General features: G+C 40.9%; 1 protein-coding gene across 3 annotated transcripts in view; it reads left to right on the forward strand.

Annotated features, from left to right (window-relative positions):
- The window catches only part of ets1 (v-ets avian erythroblastosis virus E26 oncogene homolog 1), a 104299-nt gene that overhangs the window by 5981 nt on the left and 72230 nt on the right, over positions 1-26088 (forward strand). For all 3 annotated transcript variants that reach the window (XM_043676925.1, XM_043676927.1, XM_043676930.1), the window contains exon 3: positions 7085-7226. In XM_043676925.1, coding sequence (XP_043532860.1) covers positions 7085-7226 — 142 coding nt within the window. The remainder of the gene's footprint in view (positions 1-7084; positions 7227-26088) is intronic.

Raw genomic sequence — 26088 nt, forward strand, 5'->3', positions numbered from 1 at the left:
GCGGGTCGGTGTGGACTTGTTGGGCCGAAGGGCCTGTTTCCACACTGTAATGTAATCTAATAAAGATGTTTTGCTAAAATTGTACAGAGTTTTGGTGAGTATTTGTGGAGATTTAGAATCACAGAATCATAGAATTTTATGGTACAGGAGCCCATTCAACCCATCGTCTCTGTATAGGCTCCTGAAAGAGCTACCCAACTCATCTCATTCTCCAGCCCTAACTCTCAAGGCCACTAAATTTTTCACTTTCAAACATATATCCAACTCTCTTTGAAAACTCCTATGGAATCTGCCTCCACCACGCTCCCAGGCAGTGCATTCCAAATGCTAACAACTCTCTGAATAAAGAGGTTTCTCCTCACCTCACACTTAGATCTCATGCTGACAATCTTGAAATTGTGACCCCGTTACTAACAGTAACTTGGAAACAGAATATTCTTCTTTACCCTGCCATCGTTTTTCATAATTTTGAACACCTCCATAAGGTCTTTCTTAATCTTCTTTGCTCCAAAGATAATAAGCTCAACTTCTCTAATTCTTCCTTGTGTCTATAATCCCTCACTGCTGGTATCATTCTGGTTAATCTCCTTTGAACTCACTCTAGGGCTTTCACACCCCTTCTTAAATAAGGAGCCCAGAATGGAACACAATACTCCAAATGTGAGCAGTCCAATGTTTTGTAGCGATGCCACGTCACTTCCTTACTTTTATACTCTATGCCGTTATTTATAAATCCAAGGATCCAATGAACTTTCTTAACAACTGTTTGAATTTGGAGAAAGTGAGGGCTGCAGATGCTGAGATCAGAGCTGAAAAATGTGTTGCTGGAAAAGGGCTTATGCCTGAAGAAGGGCTTATGCCCGAAACGTCGATTCTCCTGCTCCTTGGATGCTGCCTGACTTGCTGCGCTTTTCCAACAACACATTTTTCAACTGTTTGAACTTGCCTGGTCACCTTCAGAGAATTCTGCACATGATCCCCTGAGGTCCCTCTGCTTCTATACTCCTGTCAAATTTGTATCATTAACTCTGTATTGTCTCTCCATGTTTCTTCTACCAGAATGCATTACCTCCCATTTCTCTGCATTGACATTCATCTGCAAGGTCAATCAATGTGGCAAACTTGTCAAGGTCCCTCTGTGTCAGCCTCACAATTCACTATTCTCCCTATCTTAGCATCATCTGCAAATTGCCCTCAACATCCATCTCCAAATTGTTTATATAAATCAGAAGAAGCAGTAGTCCCAACACCAATCCCTCAGGAACACCATTTTCAACTTGTCTAAGAAATGTTCAACTTTCCCTGTCTTCTGTTTCCTATCTTTTAACTAAAAGACAGCATCCAGAATCTTGGACCCTCAGATTTGAAGTCAGCTGTTCTATCAATTGAGTTACCCAGGCATTGGGTTGCATGATGTCTGGTTCTTCACCTCTGTAAAAGGATATATTTGCATTAGAGGTGGCCCAGTAAAGGTCCAAAACATTGACCCTTGGGATGAGGCATGGCCCATGGTGTGGGACAGATTAAATTGGGTCCTGAGTCACTGATGTTTAAAAAAGAAGAGGAGATCTTACCGAGCTTTGCAAGATTCTAATGGAACGTTTTGGGCAAGATGCTGAGAGATTGTTTATGTTGATTGGGAATCTAAATAATCGGTATACAGTCTTCATTTAGGATTGAAATGAAGAGAAATTACTTCATTCAACATGTTGTAAATCTATGGAATTGCCCACCCCTGAGAATTGTGGATGCAACAATGTTGAATACATTTAGGATTGGATTTAGTCAGATTTTTCATCTCTCAAGGTATCAAAGGGATATGGGGAGCAGATAGAAATGTGACATTTAACCCCAAGATCAGCAGTTATGATGTTGAATGGTAGAGCAGGCTTGGAGAGCGAAATGGTCTACTCCTGATCCTATTTATTGTGCTCTTATACTATTTCATTCAGGCTATCCAATTGACTCTAATGATAGCACTAAGATAAGCAGATTAGAACTTTTGAAGTTGAATTCTAGGTCCCTGGTCAGATTTCGCAGGAGGAGAAGGGGAACTGAAATGAAAGACCTCTTCATCCCATCAATGAAAATATGGTGGATAGGTATTTTCAATAAGAGTTCATTAATTAGAAAATGTCTCTGGCCTTGGATAACTGAAATGATTTATTGATCTTGCTGGCGCACAGCGTTCTTCATTTAACGTCTCTGTGGTTAGAACTGAGATTGGTCAATACCACAGGCAAATAGGAAAGAAAAAAAGCAGATACCAGTCACTCTGTCTGGTGATCAGTGATAAACCTGTCAGTCTTAGGCCATCACTCCCTTCTCTGTGCATTGAACAACTTCAGTTCTTCTTATACAATGCCATAACGAAAATTTTGAAATGAACTCGATATGAGGATTTCTTAATAGTTGAGGGCATCATGAATAACAGATACAGTAGGAAGCAATATTGCCAACTATATCTGTAACCCTGTTATAATTCTCTGATTCATGACACTCTCATTATACAATCAGTTTGTGCAGTTTGTTATTCAGTTATTTGACTGCAGTCAAGATTTTCAAATCTGGCTGTGAGGTGATAAATTAATACAAGAATGTAGTAAATGATTATTATCGTTGAAATTTAGTTTGCAGATCCTTAAAAGTATACAATGACTATGACAGAAAATAAAACATTTTATGTGTTTTTCAATATCTCCAAGTGCTTTCTCTGCAGTGAATTCCTTTGAAACATACTGATGCTATTAAGGAAAATGTAGCAAAAATTAGGCAAAGAGTAAGGTTTTGTAAATCAAATGAATGACCAGTTATTATGTGTGTGGAGTTTGATTAAAGGATAAGTGTCGGTTCAAACTCTGATAAATCACAAAGATATATTTGTATACTCAAATAATCAAGAATGGATTTAATGCCTCATTTTTACAGATTACTTCTGGCAAAGGTGATTCAAGATTTGACACAGTAGAAGCATCAGGAAAGATTTTGCAAAAAGGAAGGAAGACAGGAGACCTAATGGAGCTGTTTAAAATTATAGTAGGGCTTGGTAGGGTTTCTACTACAGGGATTCTAAAACTCAGTGCCATATATAGTCACTAATAAATCCAAGAAGGAGTTCAGAGAAACATCTTTTGGAAGAGAATGATTAGAATGTGGAACTCATTACCACATTCAGCAGTTAAGACAAATCGTACAAGCATGCTGAAGAGGAAGCTACCTGAATATTTGAGGGAGAAAAGGATACTAAGATATTCTGATTGAGTGAGTTGAGGTCAGAGGCATCTATGGAATATAAATAATGATATTGAAGAGTTGAGCTGAATTGCCTGTTCCTGTGCTGTAAATTATATGAACTGAATACCTTTAATACAATTTATAAGATGTTAATTTCTGTCCTTTTTCTGTTACATTGTTTACATTATTAACACAGACTGAGAGTCATAGAGGCATAGAAACATAGAGGTGTACAGCATGGAAACAGAACCTTTGCTCCAACTTGTCTATGCTGACCAGATAACATAGAACATAGAACATAGAAGAATACAGCGCAGTACAGGCCCTTCGGCCCTCGATGTTGCGCCGATCCAAGCCCACCTAACCTACACTAGCCCACTATCCTCCATATGCCTATCCAATGCCCGCTTAAATGCCCATAATGAGGGAGAGCCCACCACTGCTACTGGCATGGCATTCCATGAACTCACGACTTGCTGAGTAAAGAACCTACCCCTAACATCTGTCCTATACCTACTCCCCCTTAATTTAAAGCTATGCCCCCTTGTAATAGCTGACTCCATACGTGGAAAAAGATTCTCACTGTCGACCCTATCTAAACCCCTAATCATCTTGTACACCTCTATCAAGTCACCCCTAAACCTTCTTTTCTCCAATGAAAACAACCCCAAGTGCCTCAGCCTTTCCTCATACGATCTTTCTACCAGGCAACACCCTGGTAAACCTCCTCTGCACCCGTTCCAGTGCCTCCACATCCTTCCTATAGTATGGCGACCAAAACTGCACACAATACTCCAGATGCGGCCGCACCAGAGTCTTATACAACTGCAAAAGTTGAACTCTTTAACTATAGGAAACTACAGGATATGTTTAGATTATTTACAGTGTGGAAACAGGCCCTTTGGCCCAACAAGTCCACATCGACCCGCCAAAGCGCAACCCACCCAGACCCATTCCCCTACATTTACCCCTGCACCTAACACTCCGGGCAATTTAGCATGGTCAATTCACCTGACCTGCACATTTTTGGACTGTGGGAGGAAACCGGAGCACCCGGAGGAAACCCACGCAGACACGGGGAGAATGTGTGAACTCCACACAGCCTGAGGCAAGAATTGAACCCGGGTCTCTGGCGCTGTGAGGCAGCAGTGCTAACCACTGTGCCACCGTGCCACCCACGGTTTGGTTCAGTGTTGTACAGGAAAATAATTTCTGAAGGCAGATTAGAAGAGTCTTTTGTTAATCGGGTGTGAATTATTGTATGTTAAAAACTAGCTACAGGTTTCATTGATATTATCAAAATAGAAACTTTGAGGAGGATGTTAGATGTCATTGCTTTGAGATCTGGTGCTGTTCTGCCCACAGTCCAAATGACAGTATCAAAGTGGGTGCTACTTGGTAACTCCTCGGTGTTAACCCTTTCAGCACTACAGTCAACAGCCAGAATTAATTGCCATTGAGTAACACAACTGGATTTACCCTGTTCCAGGGTTTACAAATGGGGCTTGCTCACATTTATCTGCCAGAGACTTAAACTCTACCCACTAGGATTGAGATAACCCTGCACTGGACCAATAGCTAGAACTAGATTATTCCAGTGTTAAATGCATAACTCCTTCTGCAACTATCTGCAGCCATGCAAAGCAGAAAAGTGGAAATCATGTTGTAATCATGGAAATACCATCTTGGGCTATGCATCAATTTTCTATTGCATTAAACTGTCTTAATGATGCATGTGTACAAATGTAATCAAAACTAAAAACAGCATATCTCTCCTACCAGCAGGATGTTGTGAAACTTGAAAGGGTTCAGAAAAAATTTATAAGGATGTTACCAGGGTTGGAGGATTTGAACTGTCAGGGGAGATTGTATAGCAGAGGCTCTTTTCCCTGGAGCGTCGGAAGCTGAAGGGTGACCTTATAGTGGTTTATAAAATCATGAGAGATATGGATAGGACAAATAGACAAGGTATTTTCCTTGGGGTGGGGGAGTCCAGAACTAGAGGGCATAAGTTTAGGGTGAGAGGGGAAAGATTTAAAAGGGATCTAAAGGGCAACTTTGTCATGCAGAGGGTGGTGCATGTATGGAATGAGCTGCCAGAGGAAGTGGTGGACGCTGGTACAATTATAACATTTAAAAGGCATTTGGATGTGTATATGAATAGGAAGGGTTTATGCTGGTAAATGGGACTAGATTAATATAGGTTATGTAGCTTTATGGTGCAGGACCTGGAGTGTAGGGAGGTTAGGAACATGGCATCAATTTCAAAGGAGGGTGCCGGTAAACAGGAAAGTGGTTTGAAGTGTGTATACTTCAATGCAAGAAGTATACGAAATAAGGTAGGTGAACTTGCAGCGTGGGTTGGTACCTGGGACTTCGATGTTGTGGCTATTACGGAGACATGGGTAGAACAGGGACAGGATTGGCTGTTGCAGGTTCCAGGGTTTAAATGTTTTAGTAGGGTCAAAAGAGGGGAAGGTGTGGCATTGCTTGTCAAAGATAGTATTACAGCTGTGGAAAGGATGATTGATGAAGACTCGCCATCTGAGGTAGTTTGGGCTGAGGATAATACTGGCTTTGCCAGATATCCTCACATCCTAACAGCAAATAAAAAAGATGAGGTTAGAGATTAAAAAACAGCAGAAGTGAGGATGCTGGAAATCAGAAAGAACAGAAGTTGCTGGAAAAGCTCAGCAGGTCTGACAACATCTGTGGAAAGAAATCAGAGTTTGGGCTCCAGTGACTCTTCCACAGAACTTCAGAACTAGGAGAAAGAGTGGGGGGAGGGGTTAAGGAGTAAACAATAGGTATATTCAGAGCCCAAAGAGACAGAACAGCCAGACAGGCAAAGGAGTGGATAATGGTAAGCCTGGGAGAATGAATAGCTACTAATTAGGACTATTAATGGATAACACTGGGTTTATGTAATGGCAGACATTGTGATAACAAGGCCTGATGTGTGAACTGTGGGCTAAGGAGAAGGTGCTTTAAGCCCTAAGATTGTTGGACTCGATATTAAGTCTTGAGTTCCAAAATGGAAAATGAGGTGCTGTTCTTTCAGCTTGTGCTAGGCTTGACTGGAGCAATTCAACTCACCATCTGTTCCCTGACCAATATCTCTGTCTCAGGCTTGCTGCAGTGCCCCAAGCTCAGTGCAAACTGGAAGAACAACACCTCATTTTCCACTTTGGGAACTCTACAACCTTCTGGACTCAATATCAAGCTCAATTTTAGGGTGTGAGGCACCTTCACCCATATCCTTACCCCAACCCCCACTGAACTTTATAGTGAACCTGTACTGTACTTGCTTTGGGAAAGCTTGATGCAGTAATGTAGAGGGGTATAATTTTCTATTCAACCCATGCTGCACCTGTACTTTTATCTGTACATAAGAATGATGGACAGTGTAAACAGGAAATAATCTAGGATCTAATCTATTCTGTACCCACCCTGCAAATGTTTGAAAGGGCAGTTTAGAGGATTCTTTACTCTAAAGTCAACTCATGTTGCACCTGATTTGGAATTTTTTGATGGGACTACATATAGACATTTATTCTGCATCAATCCATGTTGTAGTTGTAGCTGAATTGAAAGTACTGGGTGCCATAATATTGCGTGGACTTGCAGAGCAGGTTCAAAGCTCCCCCTCCTAATTCCCATGTTTGAGGGTTCGTAGTGATCACTGCAACTAATCTTTGTTGTACCTGATCCATGCCACTCCCACATAACAGCATTTTGTAACCTCTCAGAATCCAATCAAAAGCATAATGTCTGCAATAAAAAAAAATCAAGATGCTTTCATGCCTTTGTGTGTGGATCCATGCATTGAGGTGCTGTTTCTGTATTTCAGAGATACATCCCTGTTGACATGTGCGGGGAGCCATCCATGGGAGGATTTCCTGATAACTGCTACCAGCAAAGATTCTACAATGGACATCAAGAAGAGCTTGCAGCTCAGGAGGTACCTACCGGTCTTGAGTATTCCACTCCAGGTAAGAGGGTGCAATGCACTAATAACTTGATCCCTTTCCCATGCCACTTATTAAAAAGAAAACTTCAACCCTGTGGATAAACCTTTATTAGATCTTCAGTGACACAGTCCCTCATTAATAAAAATCTCCTGGCCTTGATTATTATATGTTCTCCTTTATCTTTGTCGGATGATCTCCTCTCTCTGATAAAGGTCTCTTCTTTCTTTGATGGCCTCTTTAACAAGAATGTCCTTTCTTTGACGAAGTCTCACTGTGTCTCTAATAGCTATTGGTGAAGATGAAAGAAAGGAACTGAAATAATACCAAAAAAAGCTGAAAATATAGAGTAGGTCAACTGGCATTTTAAGGAGGAGAAATACAATGGCTATGAGGCTTTCATTAAGACTGATGTAAATGAGGTAAAATTAGTTTTCTTTTAACATTTTAATCCTTCCTTTCATAGTGTGAAATCCACAAATGCTACTGCCTGTGCCCCTTTGCGTGCATACATTGCTTCCCACCATGATCGTGACCCCATCAAATCAATTTCTACTTTGCTCTCCTAGATCCTTCTTTCATTATTTCTCTCCTCCCCGTCTTCCCAAATTACTATTGCATTTCTTCAGTTCTCCATATTTATCTGACTTATCTACCTTATCCTAGGCTTGAATCCCTTTTCCATAAGCTTCCAGATTCATTCGAGATCTCTGCTGAGATTCTTCAAAGAGACTTTTTTGGCCTCCTCTCTTGCAGCAATCACAATTTCCCAATCCAGTTCTCTTGTCTACCTTTTTCCCTGCCTAACTTACTCTTCTCAGTGATAGATCTAATAGACTCTGCCAGTAGTCCTGCTATCGTGGCCTCTTCCCATACAGGAGAAAGTGAGGACTGCAGATGCTGGAGATCAGAGTCAAGAGTGGAGTGCTGGAAAAACACAGCAGGTCAAGCAGCATCTGAGGAGCAGGAGAATCGACATTTCAGGCATAACCTGCCTGTCCCACTGTGCTTTTCCAGCGCCACATTCTCGACCCTTTCTATATATTCCTCCAGAATGTCTGTTCAATCACAACCAATGAACTTGAAATCTATAAATATATTCTGGATGATTGCATCAAATTCCTTACCTTGGTGGAAATCTGGCTGAGAGGTGACATCCCTGTTCCACTAATTGGCTATTGCTTTCACCATTTAATTGATGCAGACATGTATGTCATGCCAATGTAGCCCTTTGAACCAAATTTCACTTTGACCTGAGCCCCTAGTACTTTCCCCTTCTTTGAGCATTCCATCTTGTTCTACCAGTCTTGTCTCATTCAAAACCTTGTTCTGTACCAGCCATCCACATAGCATGACAGTTTCTTAAGTAGATATGCTCACTACTTTCCCCCTTAAGCTTTTACGTGAATAGCTTCCCATTTCAGGGAATTTTGACCTTATATCAACTCATAATATTCTGTCGCTTTTTCCTGAATTCATCCCCTCCTTTGACCTCACATTTTATGTAAACATCCCAAATATACTCACAGTCACCCACGTAATCTTGCCATCTACTCCAAACCTCCAACTCATTGAGATATTGAGGTCTCTGCTGAGATTCAAATCTGGCCTATTGAAGACATCTAATGCTGCATCATTCTTACATCTTTCCACAAAACCTTTGTATCATGCAGTGGTAGTGCCTCTACCTCTGATCCAGGAGGGTGAGGTTCAAGTTCCACCTGTTCCAGTATTGTGTCATAACATGTTTGAGTTGATTGATTGGAAATAGCTACACCCCTGTACATTATGCATGTTTAACCGAGAGACCAGAAATAAAAAATATTCTCTTAGATAGGGTTCTGTTTGACAGCTGCAAAAAACTGTCAACTTTTCTCGATTGACACCTTTAAATGATTACAATAAATTCTTATTTCTGTGATCTCTTTTAGCAAAGTCTCAATGTTTATTTTCACAAGTTTGAGTGCTGTGAAGTTTTTGATGTCTCTGGTTATTAATGCTTTAACGTTCTGTTTGATTGACACTTTTAAAAGAGTTGCAAGAACTACAGTTTTTTCAAACCATATTTGTGAATCTTTTCTAAGCAGACCCTAATGTGTTATTATTACTATTTAGTTCCTTACATAGTGCATACTATGTAAATAGGCATGGATATGGGAGGGTGGGTCACGGGGTCATCAGTTACCATGGAAGACAACATGGGTAAGATCTTTTAAACATACTTTTCAGACATTTGCTGAATCAAGTCAATGGTTTCTGAATCCTTTGAGGAACTGTGAACCATGAGTCATTCAGAATCTGGCCTGATGACAATTGAAGGGAGCTATGAAAAAGCCTATCCGATGCAATGCAGCCAGCCAGGTCAAGAGCATCATTCACTACTCACATCCTTATCCTGTGCGAATGAAAACTGGGGCACTGGGAATGGGAGCAGGTGGCACCACAATCGGATCCCACTTGCCAACATCAAATGGCTCCAAAGTTCTTCTGACTCCAGGTTCATGTTGATATAATAATAAATCATTTTTCTTCTTGGTGGTAGTTATGAATGAAAGGAGCTGTAAATATGCCAGTGCAGAGTTTCTTCTTGATTTTAGTGGTAGGACCTAGGTATCTATCTGAACGGAGTAATTTCTAACTACTGGATGGAACATACCTTAGCATTTCCATCCTTGTTGCCCTGCCCACTGTTCTCAGCAATACAGCAACATTAAAGGACAATCAAACTGCATTTTCGATGCTGATTGAACTGCAAAGTGCAGACTGAGTCCTGTGAATCTGTCTGTGACTTAAAGTTGACAAGTAGCGAGATTGTGATTGGGCCTACATCTCACAGGTCTTGTGCAACTACATCTGTGGTGAGAAACCATGTGAGTATTTAATAAGGCTCATCCATTGTTTTTATATGAATAAAGTGTTAACAGTACAGTTGTCACTCTATTTTCCACTAAAAGTTTCACTGACATTTCTGACATGGAAGCAGATGGTCCAGCTTCAATGCTGCTGGTTGGCATCCACTTGGAAAAAAACAGTTACTGTTTGGAAAAAAAATTGTGAAGCGTTTATTCTTGAGAAAAGAATAGTGCACCACAAACCAACACAATAGCAATATATGGTGATCAACAGAGAAGTATAAACAGGAAAGCCAGCCTATGCGCTTAGTGCAGAGTTACCACACATCTAATCTGAGCCTTATCATTGAACCACATTGAGTCATCACCTCTAAAACTGCAGCTCTGTTAGGACTTTTCTTGTGTATCTCTATTCTATCAAGAAGATTAGTGTTGTTTTTCATATTTTTATTCTTGTCACTTCAATAAGTTTGAATTAAATCGCCCTTAACTCGCTTCCCTCTCCCTAATTTGACCAAGCTGAGACAAGCTATTTTTGAATGCTACCTTGCTCTAATTCACTCATTCCCAAACTCTCGAAATTTCCATTATGTTACCTCCTTCCTGAAATCCCTGAAAGGTTTTGGTACCTAATTATTATTTTAATCTCATTTTACTTTCCTATTCACGTGGTATGCTATGATGTGGACGTGGCTCTAAACATTTCAGCAAAACAACCTCTGAAAATCAATAATGTGCAGCTAATACAAAGGCCCTCAATCAGTATTGTTGCATTTCCAGAATCAAGCCTAAACTAACTCCGTATTCTGAGTTATTCTCAACTACTTCACTGGGCAGGGAATTCCACAGATTCACAACCCTTTGGGTGAAGAAGTCCCTTCTCAATTTGGTCCTAAATCTGCTCCCCATAATTTTGAAGCTATAGCCTCTTGTCCTAGCTTTACCCTCCAGTAGAAACATCCTCTCTACTTCTATCTTATCTATTTCCTTCATAATTATATATGTTTCTATAAGATCCCCGCTCATTCTTCTAAATTCCAATGAATATAATCCCAGTCTACTCAGCCTGTCCTCATAAGCCAACTCCCTCAATTCTGGAATCAACCTAGTGAACCTCCTCTGCACACCCTCTAGTGCCAGTACATCCTTTCTTGAGTAAAGAGACCAAAACTGCACACGACTCCAGGCATGGTCACATCAGCACCTTGTACAGCTGCAACGTTACCTCTCTGTTTTTAAAACCAATCCCTCTCGCAATGAAGGACAACATTCCATTTGTCTTCCTAATTACTTGTTGTACCTGCAGACCATCCCTCTATGATTCCTGCACAAGGACACTCCAGTCCCTCTGGACAGCAACATGCTGCAAATTTTCACCATTCAAATAATAGTCCTTTTCACTCTTACTCCTACCAAAATGAATGGTTTCACATTTATTAACATTGTACTCCTTCTGCCTGACCTTTGCCTACTCACTTAAACTATGTTCCTCTGCAAAATTTCAGTCCTTTGCATACTTTGATCTGCCACGCATCTTAGTATCATCTGCAAACTTTGACAAACTATATGTGGTCTCCCCTACTCCAAATCATCTATGGAAATTGCGAATAATTGCGGTCCCAACACTGACTTCTGAGGCACACCTCTAGTCACTGATTGCCAACCAGAAAAACACTAATTTATCCCTTCTCTTTGCTTCCTGTTAGTTAATCAATCCTCTATCCATGCTAATACATTGCATGTAATGCCATGCATCTTTATCTTATGCAGAAGCCTTTTGTGTGGAGCCTTCACTCGTGTTTCTTCTTGCATTTTCCATCCTTCCCTTTTCTTGATTTGAATACTTTCGTTCCATCCATGAAAACTATTCTAAATCTGCATCTTTTCGTGTTTTTTTTGCTTGGTGAGTATTGTAGAAATGAGGAATTGTGAATTAGCCAGGAAGAAAAACTCTAAAATAAACCAGAGATAAAGCCTTTGAAATAAGGAAGGGGACTGGAAATATAAAATGCACAAGTAAGAAACAGACAGTTCAGATCTTTTTGCATTTTGGTTGGGCATTTCTTGAGAACACCAAGCAATAACTGCCTCACCCAACATCTAGGAATGTGTCCGTCCTTCAAGCTTGCTGGATAGACTTGAGCTACATCTGGTTAAGGGGTGATCTTAGATAGACAATAAGGGTACATGTAGCAATTAACTGAAGTAAGGTATTCAGACTCAGAATCAAGTGGGAAATAAATGGTAACATCTTGAAATATGTCTATATTGTGGAGGAGGAAGTACTGGATGTCTTGAAACACAAAGGTAGATAAATCCTCAGGACCTAATCAGGTGTACTCCCCACTCTGTGGGGAGCTAGGGAAGTGATCTCAACAAACAGCTCGTGAGCAGTCAGTTTAAAGAGGCACCATTACTTTTTCTAAAAATGTGATGAAGTGGCATCAAGTAATTATTTTCTTCCTCTATTTTTATAAAATAAATTTGGCAAATATATTTACGTATGAATACAGGAACAGAGAGAAAAACAGTCTAACAATGCTTACCTTTTGGTATCACATTCCCCATACATTCCCCCCATCTATAATTGTCAATATTGCTAAACTGTGGGTGGAGAGATGGCTAAACTATCTCTTTAACCTGATTGCTCACTCGCTGTTTGTTAAGATCGAAATTAATGTCAAGAAAATTCCATTGAAGCTGGTTTCTTTATCATTCTACTCTAATTTTCTCAGATGATCATCTCATAATCTTAACATCTTTGTCTTCGTAATCTGGATGAGCAGAGGAGACCAAGTATTTGCCATAAGTTGTCCAAATTCACTGCATTGGCTCTTGGATACTGAATAGTGTTTATTTTTAAACATAGGCAAGTTCATTAGTTAATGAGACAACACTCAACAAAAAATAAATAAGATGAATTGACACTTTGTTAAGGTCAAAACACCTGCCACAAACCACAAGTTGCTGTTTAAATGAAGTTAGTGAATATGTAGAACATTAGCTAACCAACACCTGAGCATTCAGTAGGCTTTCATAAAAACATGCTAATTTCTTTTTATTTAACTGATTTTCAAATCAACCTGTTCGGAGATGTTATTACATGCCTCTGGGGCAGGTGGGATTTGAGGCCCAGCCCTTCTTGGACCAGGGGAAGGGGCACTGTCACTCTGCCACAAGAGATTTCATGTCAAGGATTTATGACTTTCAGAAGTTTCAAGTTCCTTCACAGCCAATCCATACTTTTTTGAAGTGCCGTGTTTTAATATAGAAAAACTCAGTAGCTATTAGGACAAGACCCACAGCCACTAAATGAGATAATTGAGCAGTTAACAAATTTCAAATGTGTTGATTGAGGTCAAGAAATTGGGTTAACCTCACTACTCTTTTTTAAAAGAGTGCCTTAGGATGTGACAAGTCCGGTTATAGGCTTTCATTTCATCCAAAAGGCTGCATCTCCAACAGCACAACCGATCCTCAATGCTGCACTGAAACCTTGGTCTAGGGTCTGTAGATACACTTTCTAGACTGATACTTCAATCTATGCCTTTCTACGTTTACCTGATCCAAGGCTTCTATTATTTCCACAAATAACTGAAGCAAAACTGAGAGGGACCCCAAATTATAATAACTCAATTATAATAACTCATTTATGTAATGTCAATAAAACAAGATGATTGCAACTGTACTTAGAAACTGCTTCAAGTTTCTGAAAATAATTTATCGTGACAGGATCGGTTTCAAAACCAACTTGTGAATAAAGCTTCTCACATCCCACTGATAAATACGTGAAACAAGCTTGACTAAATGCTGCCTTAGCTGGCGCATAAATCATTCTCAATCTCTGGATGTACATATATGATAAGACATACCCGTTGACCCTTCAGAGCAGGCATACATTACCAGCATGTGCGTGAAAACCTCCGAAAACCATATTCACTGTTCAATGTGATTCTGCCGTAGGAAATCATTAACTAAATAATCCAGACTGTGCTTATAGTTATAGTAGAAACCAATCTAAGATCATCAGTCATATGCTGATGGTGTGATGCATTTGCATGTGCCAGAAGCTACATATATAAGGACCCAGGACCTTGTTTTAAGTTAGCAAAAGGAATTTGTAGACCCGTTCAAAAGAAAGAGCATGGAGACAGTCAATCTCTGCTGTATTCCCATTGTAATGCCAGGCGATTTAAGATCTACCTGCCTAGTCTGATCATTAAGATTGACAGTTAACCATACCTGCTGCATGTCATGCCATTGATGGCCTAACCATTCAGCACCTCTTCTCATTTTGAATACGTTGGTGCCCCTTTATTCAAGATGTTTCTTTGTGTTCTTGTTAAGATGAGTGCAAGACACAGAGCTTGAATTCTTGTCTCCTCATCAACTTCATTGAGTTTTTTTGAAGATGTAATGAAGAGGATTGGTAAGGGCAGAATGGCGAACATTATCTATATGGACTTCAGTAAGATGTTTGACAAACTTCCTCATGGTAGATTGTTTAGAAAAATCTGATCACATGAAATGTAGGGAGAACCCACCATTTGGGTACAGAACTGGCTCGAAGGTAGAAGACAGAAGGTGGTGGGTGGAGGGTTGCTTTTAAGACTGGAGGTCTGTGACTAGCTGTGTGCCACAAGGATCAGTGCTAGATCCACTACTTTTCATTATTTATATAAATGATTGGGATATGAACATAGAAAGTCTGGTTAGTAAGTTTGCAGATGACAAAAAATTTGGAGTTGTAGTGGACAACGATGAAGGTTACCTCAGAGTACAGAGGAGCTTGATTAGATGGGCCCATGGGCTGAGGAGTGGCAGATGGTACTCAATTTAGATAATTGTGAGGTGCTGCATTTTGGAGAGGCAAATCAGTGCATGACTTATACACTTAATGGTAAGATCCTGGGGAGTGTTGCTGAGGAAAGAGACTTTGGAGTGCAGGTTTATAGTTCTTTGAAATTGGAGATCCATGTAGACAGGGTATTGAAGAAGGCATTTGATATACTTGCCTTTATTGGTCAGTGCAGTGAGTATCATAGTTGGGAGGTCATGTTGCGGCTGAACAGGACATTGATCTGGCTACTTTTGGAATATTGTGTGCAATTTTGCTCTCCCTCCTATAGGAAGGATGTTGTGAAACTTGAAAGGATTCAGTAAAGATTTACAAAGATGTTGCCAGGGTTGGAGGATTTGAGCTATAGGGAGAGGCTGAATAGACTGAGGCTATTTTCCCTGGATTTTGGAAGTTGAGGGGTGACCTTATAGAGATTTATAAAATCATGAGGGAGGATGGATAGGGTGAATAGCCAAGTTTTTTTCCCTGGGGTGGGGAAGTGCAAAGCTAGAGGGCATTGGTTTACGGTGAGAGGGGCAAGATTTAAATGGGACCTAAGGGGTTGCATTCTCACGAAGAGGGTGGTGCCTGTCTGGAGTGAGCTGCCAGAGGAAGTGGTGGAGGCTGGTACAATTACAACATTTAAAAGTCATCTGGATGGGTATATGAATAGGAAGGGTTTAGAGGGATATGGGCTGGGTGCTGGCAACTGGGACTAGATTAAGATAGGATATCTGATCAGCATGGATGAGTTGGACCGAAGGGTCTGTTTTGATGCTGTACATCTCTATGATTCTGTACTATCATGGAAATATATCGAAAGATCGATACATTTATAAAATGAATTTGTTCCTCAATGGGCAACCCAAAGAAATTGCCAAAGGTTTAAAGTTTTAAAAATTCTATTGTAGCAAACAAACTAAAAGCACCCAGCACTATTGTTTAGGCAATTTAGATTCAATAGTAAAAAAAACTTCTAAATCCTACAGTGTGACCAAAATTGACATGTTTTTATTTTACTTTGTCTCCAGTGACAGACTATTCTCATGGAACCAGTCTGACGTGATTCCTACTTCAGAAGGCTTGCTTTCCTTCTTTTTCTTTTATAATTATATCATTTCTAACACCCACACTGACTTTTACAGTGCACATTACCATGGCGATTTGTCCTACTAGCCAAAGTTAGGCAAATGTTCCAGTCTTGTTTAATTTCTTGCAATCTCAGTCTGCTTCATCTGAAACTGGGCTGGCATCTGCACTCTTACATGGAAAAGTGTAACCATATGATTTGTTTGTGTCTCAGTACAGTCTCAGATCTGTGAGTTTCAACAAACTGATCCTGCAGTGATTTCCTCTGGACTCCCCCCCACCTCACTCTAAGCCTATTTCCATGCTACTGTAAATCACACAGGCCTTATATCTGTGTGGAAGTGTTATTTAACAACTTTTGAACTCACAATCTCACTCTATATTGAAATTAAATGAACAGTTTAAAGATTCTGTGTAGAGGGTTGTATGGTAAGGTTTTTTAAATCCCTTTTGGAAATTTAGAGCAGAGGGGATGGCGGCTAGGGCAGGTGCATGCTCCTCTTGCAGGATGTGGGAGGTAAGGGTCACCACTAGTGTCCCTGCTGACGTCACCTGTGGGAAGTGCACCCAACTCCAGCTCCTCACAGAGTGCCTTAGGCAACTGGAGCTTGAGCTGGATGAACTTCAGATCATTCAGAAGGCTGAGGGTGGGTGACTAGAGAGGAGTTATGGGGAGGTAGTCACAGCTATGTTACTGGATAAAGATGGGTAACTGTCAGAAGAGGGAAAGGGAATAAGCAGTTAATGCAGGGATCCCTGTGGCCTTTCCCCTTAATAATAAGTGTACTGCTTTGGATACTGTTGGCGGGGTGAATGACCTAGCAGGAGAAAGCCTCAGCGGCCAGGTCTTTGGCACTGACCCTGACTCTATGGCTGAGAAGGGAATGGGGGGAAACAGTGAGTGATAGTGATAGGAGGTTCAATGGTGAGAGGAACAGAGAGGAGATTACGTGGTTGCGAATGAGACTCCCAGATGGTATGTTGCCTGCTGGGTTCCAGGGTCAGGGATGTCTTGGATTGAGTTGACAGGTTTCCTAAAGGGAAGGGTGAGCAGCCAGAAGTCATGATACACTTGGTAGGAATGACATAGCTAGGAAAAGGGATGAGGACCTGAAAAGTGAATATAGGGAGTTAGGTTGGAAGCTAAAAGGCAGGACGAGCAGAGTAGTAATCTCAGGATTGCTACCAGTGCCACTGGCTAGTGAAGCGAGGAACAGAGAGCGAGTGAAGCTGAATATGTGGCTGCAGGGCTGGTCTAGCAGGGAGGGCTTCAGATATGTGGATCATTGGGATACCTTCTGGGGAAGGTTGGACCTGTATAAGATGGATGGGCAACACCTGAACTGGAGGGACACCAATATTCTGAGTGGGAGTTTTGCCAGAGCTCTTCAGGAGAGTTTAAACTAGTTGACAGGGGATTGGAACCAGATTTACAGAGCAGAGGATGGGTTGCTGGTGTACAGCATGCAGAGAGTCTGTGAGGAAGGATAGATAGTTGATAGGATAGAAAAATGCATCCAGTGTGGCTAGTTTAATGCAAGAAGAGTCAGGAATAAGGGTGATGAACTTAGAGCTGAAAATGTGTTGCTGGAAAAGCGCAGCAGGTCAGGCAGCATCCAAGGACCAGGAGAATCGACGTTTCGGGCATGAGCCCTTCTTCAGGAATCTCCTGCTCCTTGGATGCTGCCTGACCTGCTGCGCTTTTCCAGCAACACATTTTCAGCTCTGATCTCCAGCATCTGCAGTCCTCACTTTCTCCTCCGTGATGAACTTAGAGCATGGATCAGAACTTGGAGCTATGATGTTATGACCATTACGGAGACTTGGATATCACAGGGGCAGGAATGGATGTTCTGGGGTTGAGATATTTCAAAAGGACTAGGGAAGGAGGTAAAAGAGGTGGGGAGTGACATTGCTAATCAGGTTGTGGGCGGCACGGTGGCACAGTGGTTAGCACTGTTGCCTCACAGCGCTGGAGACCCGGGTTCAATTCCCGCCTCAGGCGACTGACTGTGTGGAGTTTGCACATTTTCCCCGTGTCTGCGTGGGTTTCCTCCGGGTGCTCCGGTTTCCTCCCACAGTCCAAAGATGTGCAGGTCAGGTGAATTGGCCATGCTAAATTGCCCGTAGTGTTAGGTAAGGGGTAAATGTAGGGGTATGGGTGGGTTGCGCTTCGGCGGGTTGGTGTGGACTTGTTGGGCTGAAGGGCCTGTTTCCACATTGTAAAGTAATCTAATCTAATCTAATCATAGTATCACAGCTGCAGAAGGGAGGTCATTGAATAGAGTTTGTCTATTGAGTTACAGTGGGTTGAATTCAGAAACAGGAATGGAACAGTCATATTATTGGGAATTTTGTATAGACACACACACACACACCCTCCCCCCACCCCCCCCGCCTCCAGTAGTAACAGAGACATGGAGGAGCAGTTTGGGAGACAGATTTTGGAAAGGTGCAGAGGTAACAGGATTGTTGTTATGGGTGACTTCAACTTCCCTAATATTAATTGGAACTTCCTTAGTGCAAATAGTTTGGATGGAACAGATTTTGACAGGTGTGTCCAGGAAGGATTCCTGACTCAAATGGAGATAGGCCAACTAGAGGGGAGACCATATTGGATTTGGTGCTTGGCAACAAACCAGGTCAGGTGTCAGATCTCTTGGTGGGAGCGCATAGTGATCACAACTCTCTGACCTTTACTATAGTCGTGGAGAAGGATAGGAACAGATGGTATGGGAAGTATTTAATTGGGGGAAGGGGAATTACAATGCTATTAGGCAGGAACTGTAGAGCATAAATTGGAAACAAACATTCTCAGGAAAATGCATGATAGAAATGTGGAGGTTGTTTAGGGAGCACTTGCAGTGAGTGCTCCCATTGAGACATGGAAGGGATGGTAGGGTGAAAGAACCTTGGGTAACAAGAGATGTGGAACATCCAGTCAAGAGGAAGAAGGAAGCTTACTTAACATTGAGGAAGCAAGGATCAGTCAGGGCTCTATAGGGTTACAAAGTAACCAGGAAGGAACTGAAAAATAGACTTAGGAGAGCTGGAAGGGGGCATGAAAAAGCATTGGTGGGTAGGATTAAGGAAAACCCTAAGGCATTCTACACTTATGTATGGAATAAGAGGATGGCCAAAATGAGGGCAGGACCAATAAGGGTAGTGGATAGAGATAGTGGAGGAAACTTGTACCTGGAGTCGGAGGAGGTAGGGAAGGGCTTAATGACTAATTTCCTTCAGTATTCACTACTGAGAGGAACCCTGTTGTTTCTGAGGATTGGTTGATGTTAAGAAGGAGCATGTGCTGAAAACTTTGAAAAACATGAGTATCGATAAGTCCCCTGGGCCAGATAGGATATACACTAGGTTACTACGAGAAGCGAGGGAAGACGTTGCTGAGTCTTGCGATGATCTTTTCATCTTCACTGTCCACTGGAGTAGTGCTAGATGATTGGAGGGTGGTGAATGTTATTTCCCTGTTCGAGAAAGGGAATAGAAATAACCCCAAGAAATACCGTCTTACATGATAGTGGACAAATTATTGGAGAGAATTCTGAGAGACAGAATTTATGATTATTAGGAAAAGTGTAGCTGATTAGAGATAGGGCAGGTCATGCCTCACAGGCCTTAGTGAATTGTTTGAGGATTGTAACAAAACACATTGATGAAGGTAGAACAATGTTTGGAGTGTACATGGATTTTATCAAGGCATCTGACAAGGTCCCACATGGTCAGCTAATTCATTAAGTAAGGAGGCATGGGATACAGGAAAATGTGGCTGTCTGGTTACGTAATTAGCTGGCCCATAGAAGACAAAGGGTGGTAGTAGATGGAAAGTATTCAGCCTGGAGCTCTGTGGTGTTCTGTGGAGACCTGTTCGAGGACCTGTGTTCTTTGTGGTTTTAATGAATGACTTGGATGAGGAAGTGGAAGGGTGGGTAAGCAAGTTTGCTGATGACACAAAGGTTGGTGGAGTTGTGAATAATGTGGAGGGCTGTTGTAATTTGCATCAGGACATTGACAGGGTGCTGGGCTGGGAAGTGACAGATGCAGTTCAACCTGAAAAACTGTGAAGTGATTCATTTTGGAAGGTTGAATTTAAATAAAGAATACGGGGATAAAGGCAGGATTCTTGGCAGTGTGGAGGAACAGATGAATCTTGGGGTCCACATCCATCATTCCCTCAAAGTTGCCACCCAAGTTGATAGGGTTGTTAAGAAGGCATATGGTGTGTTGGCTTTCGATAACAGGGGGATTAAGTTTAAGAGCTGTGAGGTTATGCTGCAGCTCTATAAAATCCTGGTCAGACCACACTTGGAATACTATGTTCAGTTCTAGTCACCACATTATAGGAAGGATGTGGAAGCTTTAGAGAGGGTACAGAGGAGATTTACCAGGATGCTGCCTGGACTGGAGGGCATATCTTATGAAGAACAGTTTAGATTAGATTTAGATTAGATTACATTACAGTGTGGAAACAGGCCCTTCGGCCCAACAAGTCCACACCGACCCGCCGAAGCGTAACCCACCAATACCCCTACATTTACCCCTTACCTAACACTACGGGCAATTTAGCATGGCCAATTCACCTGACCTGCACATCTTTGGACTGTGGGAGGAAACCGGAGCACCCGGAGGAAACCCACGCAGACACGGGGAGAATGTGCAAACTCCACACAGTCAGTTGCCTGAGGTGGGAATTGAACCCGGGTCTCTGGAGCTGTAAGGCAGCAGTGTTAACCACTGTGCCACCGTGGAGGTAGGGCTTTTCTCATTTGAGTGAAGGAGGATGAGCGGTGACTTGATAGAGGTGTACAAGATATTGGGAGGCATAGATAGTGTGGATAGCCAGAGACTTGTTTCCAGGGTGGAAATGGCTATCATGAAGGGTCATAATTTTAAGGTAATTGGAGGAAGGTTTAGGGGAAATGTCAGAGGTGGTGGGTGCATGGAGTGCACTTCCAGCAGTGATAGTAGAATCAGATACACTAAGGACATTTAAGAGACTTTTCAAGAGGCACGTGGATGATAGTAAAATGAAGGGTACATTGGTTAGTATGATCTTAGAGTAGGATAAAAGGTTGACACAACATCGAGGGCTGAAGGGCCTGTACTGTGCTATACTCTTCTGTGTTCTTGTTCTATGTTCTAGAATCATTTTCAATTATTTTCAAAATCTGACATTCTAACTTCCTTCCAAGGCCTTTGAGGACTAAATGCCTACTCATAATCCACACAGATGCTCTGGTAATTGTTCACAGCACCTTTTTCCAAACAAGACAATCTGTCCCTCACCTTTAATGTTTTATATCAAACACTTGACCCCTACATTCCTTCATTTTACCTTAACGTAAAGGCACATGTCTGAAACATAGTGTTCTTATAAACTCTTAGAACTATAACAGACCATAAAGCAATACACAGGACTTGACCTACAGCCAGTAATAAGTTTTCTGGCTCAAGATTTGTTTTTCTACCTCTACTCTTTATGAACCCTATTGATCTGCATACTTAGGGTGATACAAATATGAGATATGTTTTATTTTCTAGTCTGCAGTTGGTACTTGTATAATGCCAATTTATGACTTTTAAATACCTCAATGGGATTAACTCAAAGCTGTTTGTTTCCTGTCGATATTTTTAACCAACCCATTCAGACAAGTTATGACATACGCAAGGCCTGGTAGCATCTGTGAAGAGTGAAACAGAGTTAACGTTTCAGGTCTGGTATGACTTTTCAGAAGAATTGGACTCAAATGTTAACTGTGTTGCTCTCTGCACAGATGTTCCCAAACCTGCTGAGTTTCTCCAACATTTTCCAATTTTATTTCAGATTTCCACCATTTGCTTTTATTTATGTTATGACACATCTCTGGAGCAGATGGCATTTGAACCTGGGCCTTTTGCTTGAGGTGGAAATACTACCAATGTGGCAGAAGAACCTCATTATCCCCTGTGTACTGAAGTCAAGGATTTCTTTGAAGTTATTTTCTCTGAAGCAACTTTGCCAAAAACAAGGCAAAAACCTTGCTGATGTACAAAAATAGGGTTTCCAATGCACTTATGGCAAATTTATTGTGACAGAAAAGAAAAGAAAATCCCCAGCCCTGTTCCTTTATCATACCAGTGTGCCGGGTGCCATTGATTAGCTCAGTGCTGCTTTTTCTTAAAACATGGTTGCACTTGTTTCTCATCTCCATAAGGCCAACATGAAGCTTACTCAGGTTGTTACACAATATTCATGCTGGAAGATGAATCAGTGTTTCCTATGAATTGATGATCACTGCTCAGGGCTTGTGCTCTCTCTCTCTCTTAATATTCCAATCAATACCTGGGAGATATTTCCCAAATTTTCCAATTCCAGACAAGATACCTCAAATTGTTAAGCTCAATAAAAAGTGGATCTGGTTCCCCTTTTTGGGTGTTCACCCACCCAATAGTTGTTTCCCACAGGGTTAGTTTTAAAATAATGTCTTCCCTGTAGATACCTTTCTCACACATCCAAATGAACTTAAGTTTTAAAAGGACCCAATTTGACCAGGCTTTCTTGAATTAACAGAAAAAGTGTATTTATCAGTTATTATTATTTGGAAGAAAAAATGGTCACATGACACACACCTACATTTTAGAAATAAAAGGTGAATTCGAAAAGGTGCAGTTTATTAAAGTGATCAGTCTTTGAATTATCCATAAAGAATATTATAGCCATCTCAATGGAGGCTACTGGTGATGTTGCAATTGGTAATTGAACAGATGATTTTAAATCTCTTGGTTTTGTAGGTTGATTGAAACTCTTTCATCCAGATTCCTTTCAACCCTGCTAACTGCCAGCACTCAGAGTGACTGTGTCATTCTCCCCTGCACATGCTCCAGTTTCCTGCCACAGTCCAAAGATGTGCAGGTTAGGTAGATTAGCAATGGAAAATACAGTATTGCAAGGGTAGGATATGTGGGGTGAGTCTGGGTGGGATGCTGTTCGGAGGGTCGGTGTGGACTTGATGGGCTGAATGACCTGTTTACACACCGTAGGATTGATTCGGTAGAATTCTGTACGATTCTGTGATTTTTCCTTTTCTTTTACCTGCAGTGCAGGACTGTTTAACTGCCTGTCCTCAGAGCCATGAGCCTCATGACCCTAGTCCATACACAATGATGCCAGGACACATTGGCGTTATAGCCAGTTTTAATATCTTTTCAAAAATATTTTTGGAGGGCCAAAACTCTCAAATTGTACAAGAGGTGAATTTCAACTGAGAGGATTTTCTGATTGAAGTAAAATATAAGCATATTTTGCTCACATTATAAGATTAACAAGATTTTCTTTTGATTGAAGTTTCTCTGACTCTCTACAGTTGTGACATTTCCTGCATGCCACACTGGAATTTGCCAGATAATGATTAAATGTACATTTGCAGTCAGTTTTGGATTGAGCTGGATGTTTTTTAAAAAAACTTTTCAGTGCAAATTTAACACTATCCTTGATACTTTGGATCCATTATTACAAGATTATACACCCTAAGATATTGTTTGCTATTTTGTCCACTGCTGTGCATTGTGCCATACATATATTGGATGACCTGTGTGTTATGCTGTCAGGAGAAAGTGAGGTCTGCAGATGCTGGAGATCAGAGATGGAAATGTGTTGCTGGAAAAGCACAGCAGGTCAGATATTGTGGTGTCAGTATACTTGTGATGTCTGTATATAGTGCTGTGGTTTAATAAAGTTTTTAGTGGATTTATCCTGTAACTTGTCCTCACTGGCATGAAGCCAAGGCCCTGTCAATGTGGTTAGTCTAAAAGGTTCTGAATTAAGTGTGGATTTGCTTTTGAGAGAAGTCAATTTTGCGCAATTATATATATTTATTTTTAATGCACATCAAACTGGGATTGCTAGTGAAAGGCAGCAAGCAGTGCAGACCAAACCAAGTTTTGCACCGTTTAGCAAGCTTACTCAGTAACCACAGAATGGCTGGTATGGGAAATGGAAAGATATTAAATTAGTGTAGTCAAGAGATAGTCTTCAGAGGTTAGAGCTAAATACACTGTTGAGACAAAGTAGCTTTATCCAAATCTTACTAACATTTGTATGTTGAGACTTTGGGTGGTTGGATCACTCATTAATTTGGTAATAATGTCAACTTTAACGAGATGATATTTTTCAATGCATTGCTCTTTGCAAAACTAAATAAAACTAATGCGGTAGATTAGCCTGAACTATAACTTCCCATTGCAACACTGACACTCATTGCATCAGAGCTAAGTTTATTATTGCTAAATTCATATTAGAAACCAATAGAATTGCAAAATGTTTTAATGGCTGATACAAAACTCCAAACACTGAAAAATCTAGACACTGACCACCCTACATGTGAAAAAAGTTCCCCTTTGGACTTATATATCTCTTCCCTCTCACCTTAAACTGATGTCATTTTGTTTTAGATTCTAATATGTTGGGAAAAGCTGTTGATAATCTACCTTATCTGTTATTTGGATATCGAGTCACTCACTAAGTAGCAATGGTTAGCCTTGATGTAAGCTCTACCTGGATTATTGTTTGCTTGGCATGAACGACTGATATATTTCATAAGTCACTCTTACTTTGAGTTTCTCTCTATTAATTACATGATAGCACATTAATGAAAACAGTCAACAGTTATTGAAATCACTGTTCGATGTTAAGAGGATTTATTTCTGATACCTGTAAATCAACTGAATATATTGAAATTAAGTTTAAGTTTAACTACAGATAATGAATATTTATTTCCTTTGCAAAATCATGAGCAGAAATAAATATTATAGTCCAAATGTAGCTGCTGTGCTAAGTCACTGAGTGCAGTTATCTGAACTTCTATCTTCCTAACATTGAGTGGATGAGGGGTATTTTCTTATTAATCTGACAGTCTTGATAACAACTTAACACATCATAGCTTTCTCTCTCTGAGATTGCAAAAAATGTTTAATAAATTTCATCAGTGCCATAGAGTTTACACATAGTTCTAGATGTGTTAATTCTTTCTCTTATGAATATTTGTAAATATCTGACAAGAGTTAAGCAATTAAAGGAAGTGAATCTTGATGTGATATAAGCATTTCTGATGTCCTGGGGTTATAATCACCATACCTGTAGATTTTAAAACCTTTTTAAAAAGGCTGATCATATAATCCAATTATAATGTCAGGCCTGATAGTGTTTAATGCCAAGTATGAATGCCTGAAACGGAAAATGTTCCACTCCTCCGTATTAACCTTTCCTCAATGGACATAGGAAAGAGGGAATGAACACTTCCAGTGCCATATTCCTTTTAAAGATATATGCTGTGCCCCTCTGGTCTGCTAAACTGGTCAGCTGAGATACAGGCAGGAGGCTGGAAGAACACAGTAAGCCAGGCAGCACCAAGAGGTGAAGAAGTCTATGTTTCAGGCTTGTCCACCTTGGATTCTAGCATCTGTAGTTTTTTTGTCTCTAGCCTAGAAACAGGGGCTTTTCAAAACTAACAATGCATGATGACAACACCTTAATCACAGAAACAATTTCAATTGGTTCTCATTCACATCTTCCAATGGGTTAGAATGATTCTGATGGTGTCTGATAGTTTCCCAGGTGACTACTCTTGGTACCTTGTGGTACTTTCCATCTCTACCAACATATGGTATTGGGTAAGCGTTATTTGAAGTCATTGACTGCTACCAGTTCTCTTTTGTTTTTGCTTTGTCTTGGGTCCTGGCTTTACACCTGGCAATGCTTATATGTCCCTGGCGTATTCTTTCTGATATATCTTCTCAAAGTTTAACTGAGAGAATGGCTCTTCAGTCATATATTATTAAATTGTCTATATTCATGAAGTGTGGTCAGTGCTCAAAGGATAACTGGCTTGATGCTTGGTCTGGCTAACACTCAAGACAATATTGGTGAATGCAGTAGAATCATATTCTTGGTCAGTCTTTGAATTAGAAACTGGATGAGTGGTGCTGGAAGAGCACAGCAGTTCAGGCAGCATCCAACGAGCAGCAAAATCGACGTTTCGGGCAAAAGCCCTTCATCAGGAATAAAGGCAGAGAGCCTGAAGCATGGAGAGATAAGCTAGAGGAGGGTGGGGGTGGG

The sequence above is a fragment of the Chiloscyllium plagiosum genome, chromosome 35 (genome assembly GCF_004010195.1).
Source record: "Chiloscyllium plagiosum isolate BGI_BamShark_2017 chromosome 35, ASM401019v2, whole genome shotgun sequence".
Lineage (NCBI taxonomy): Eukaryota > Metazoa > Chordata > Chondrichthyes > Orectolobiformes > Hemiscylliidae > Chiloscyllium > Chiloscyllium plagiosum.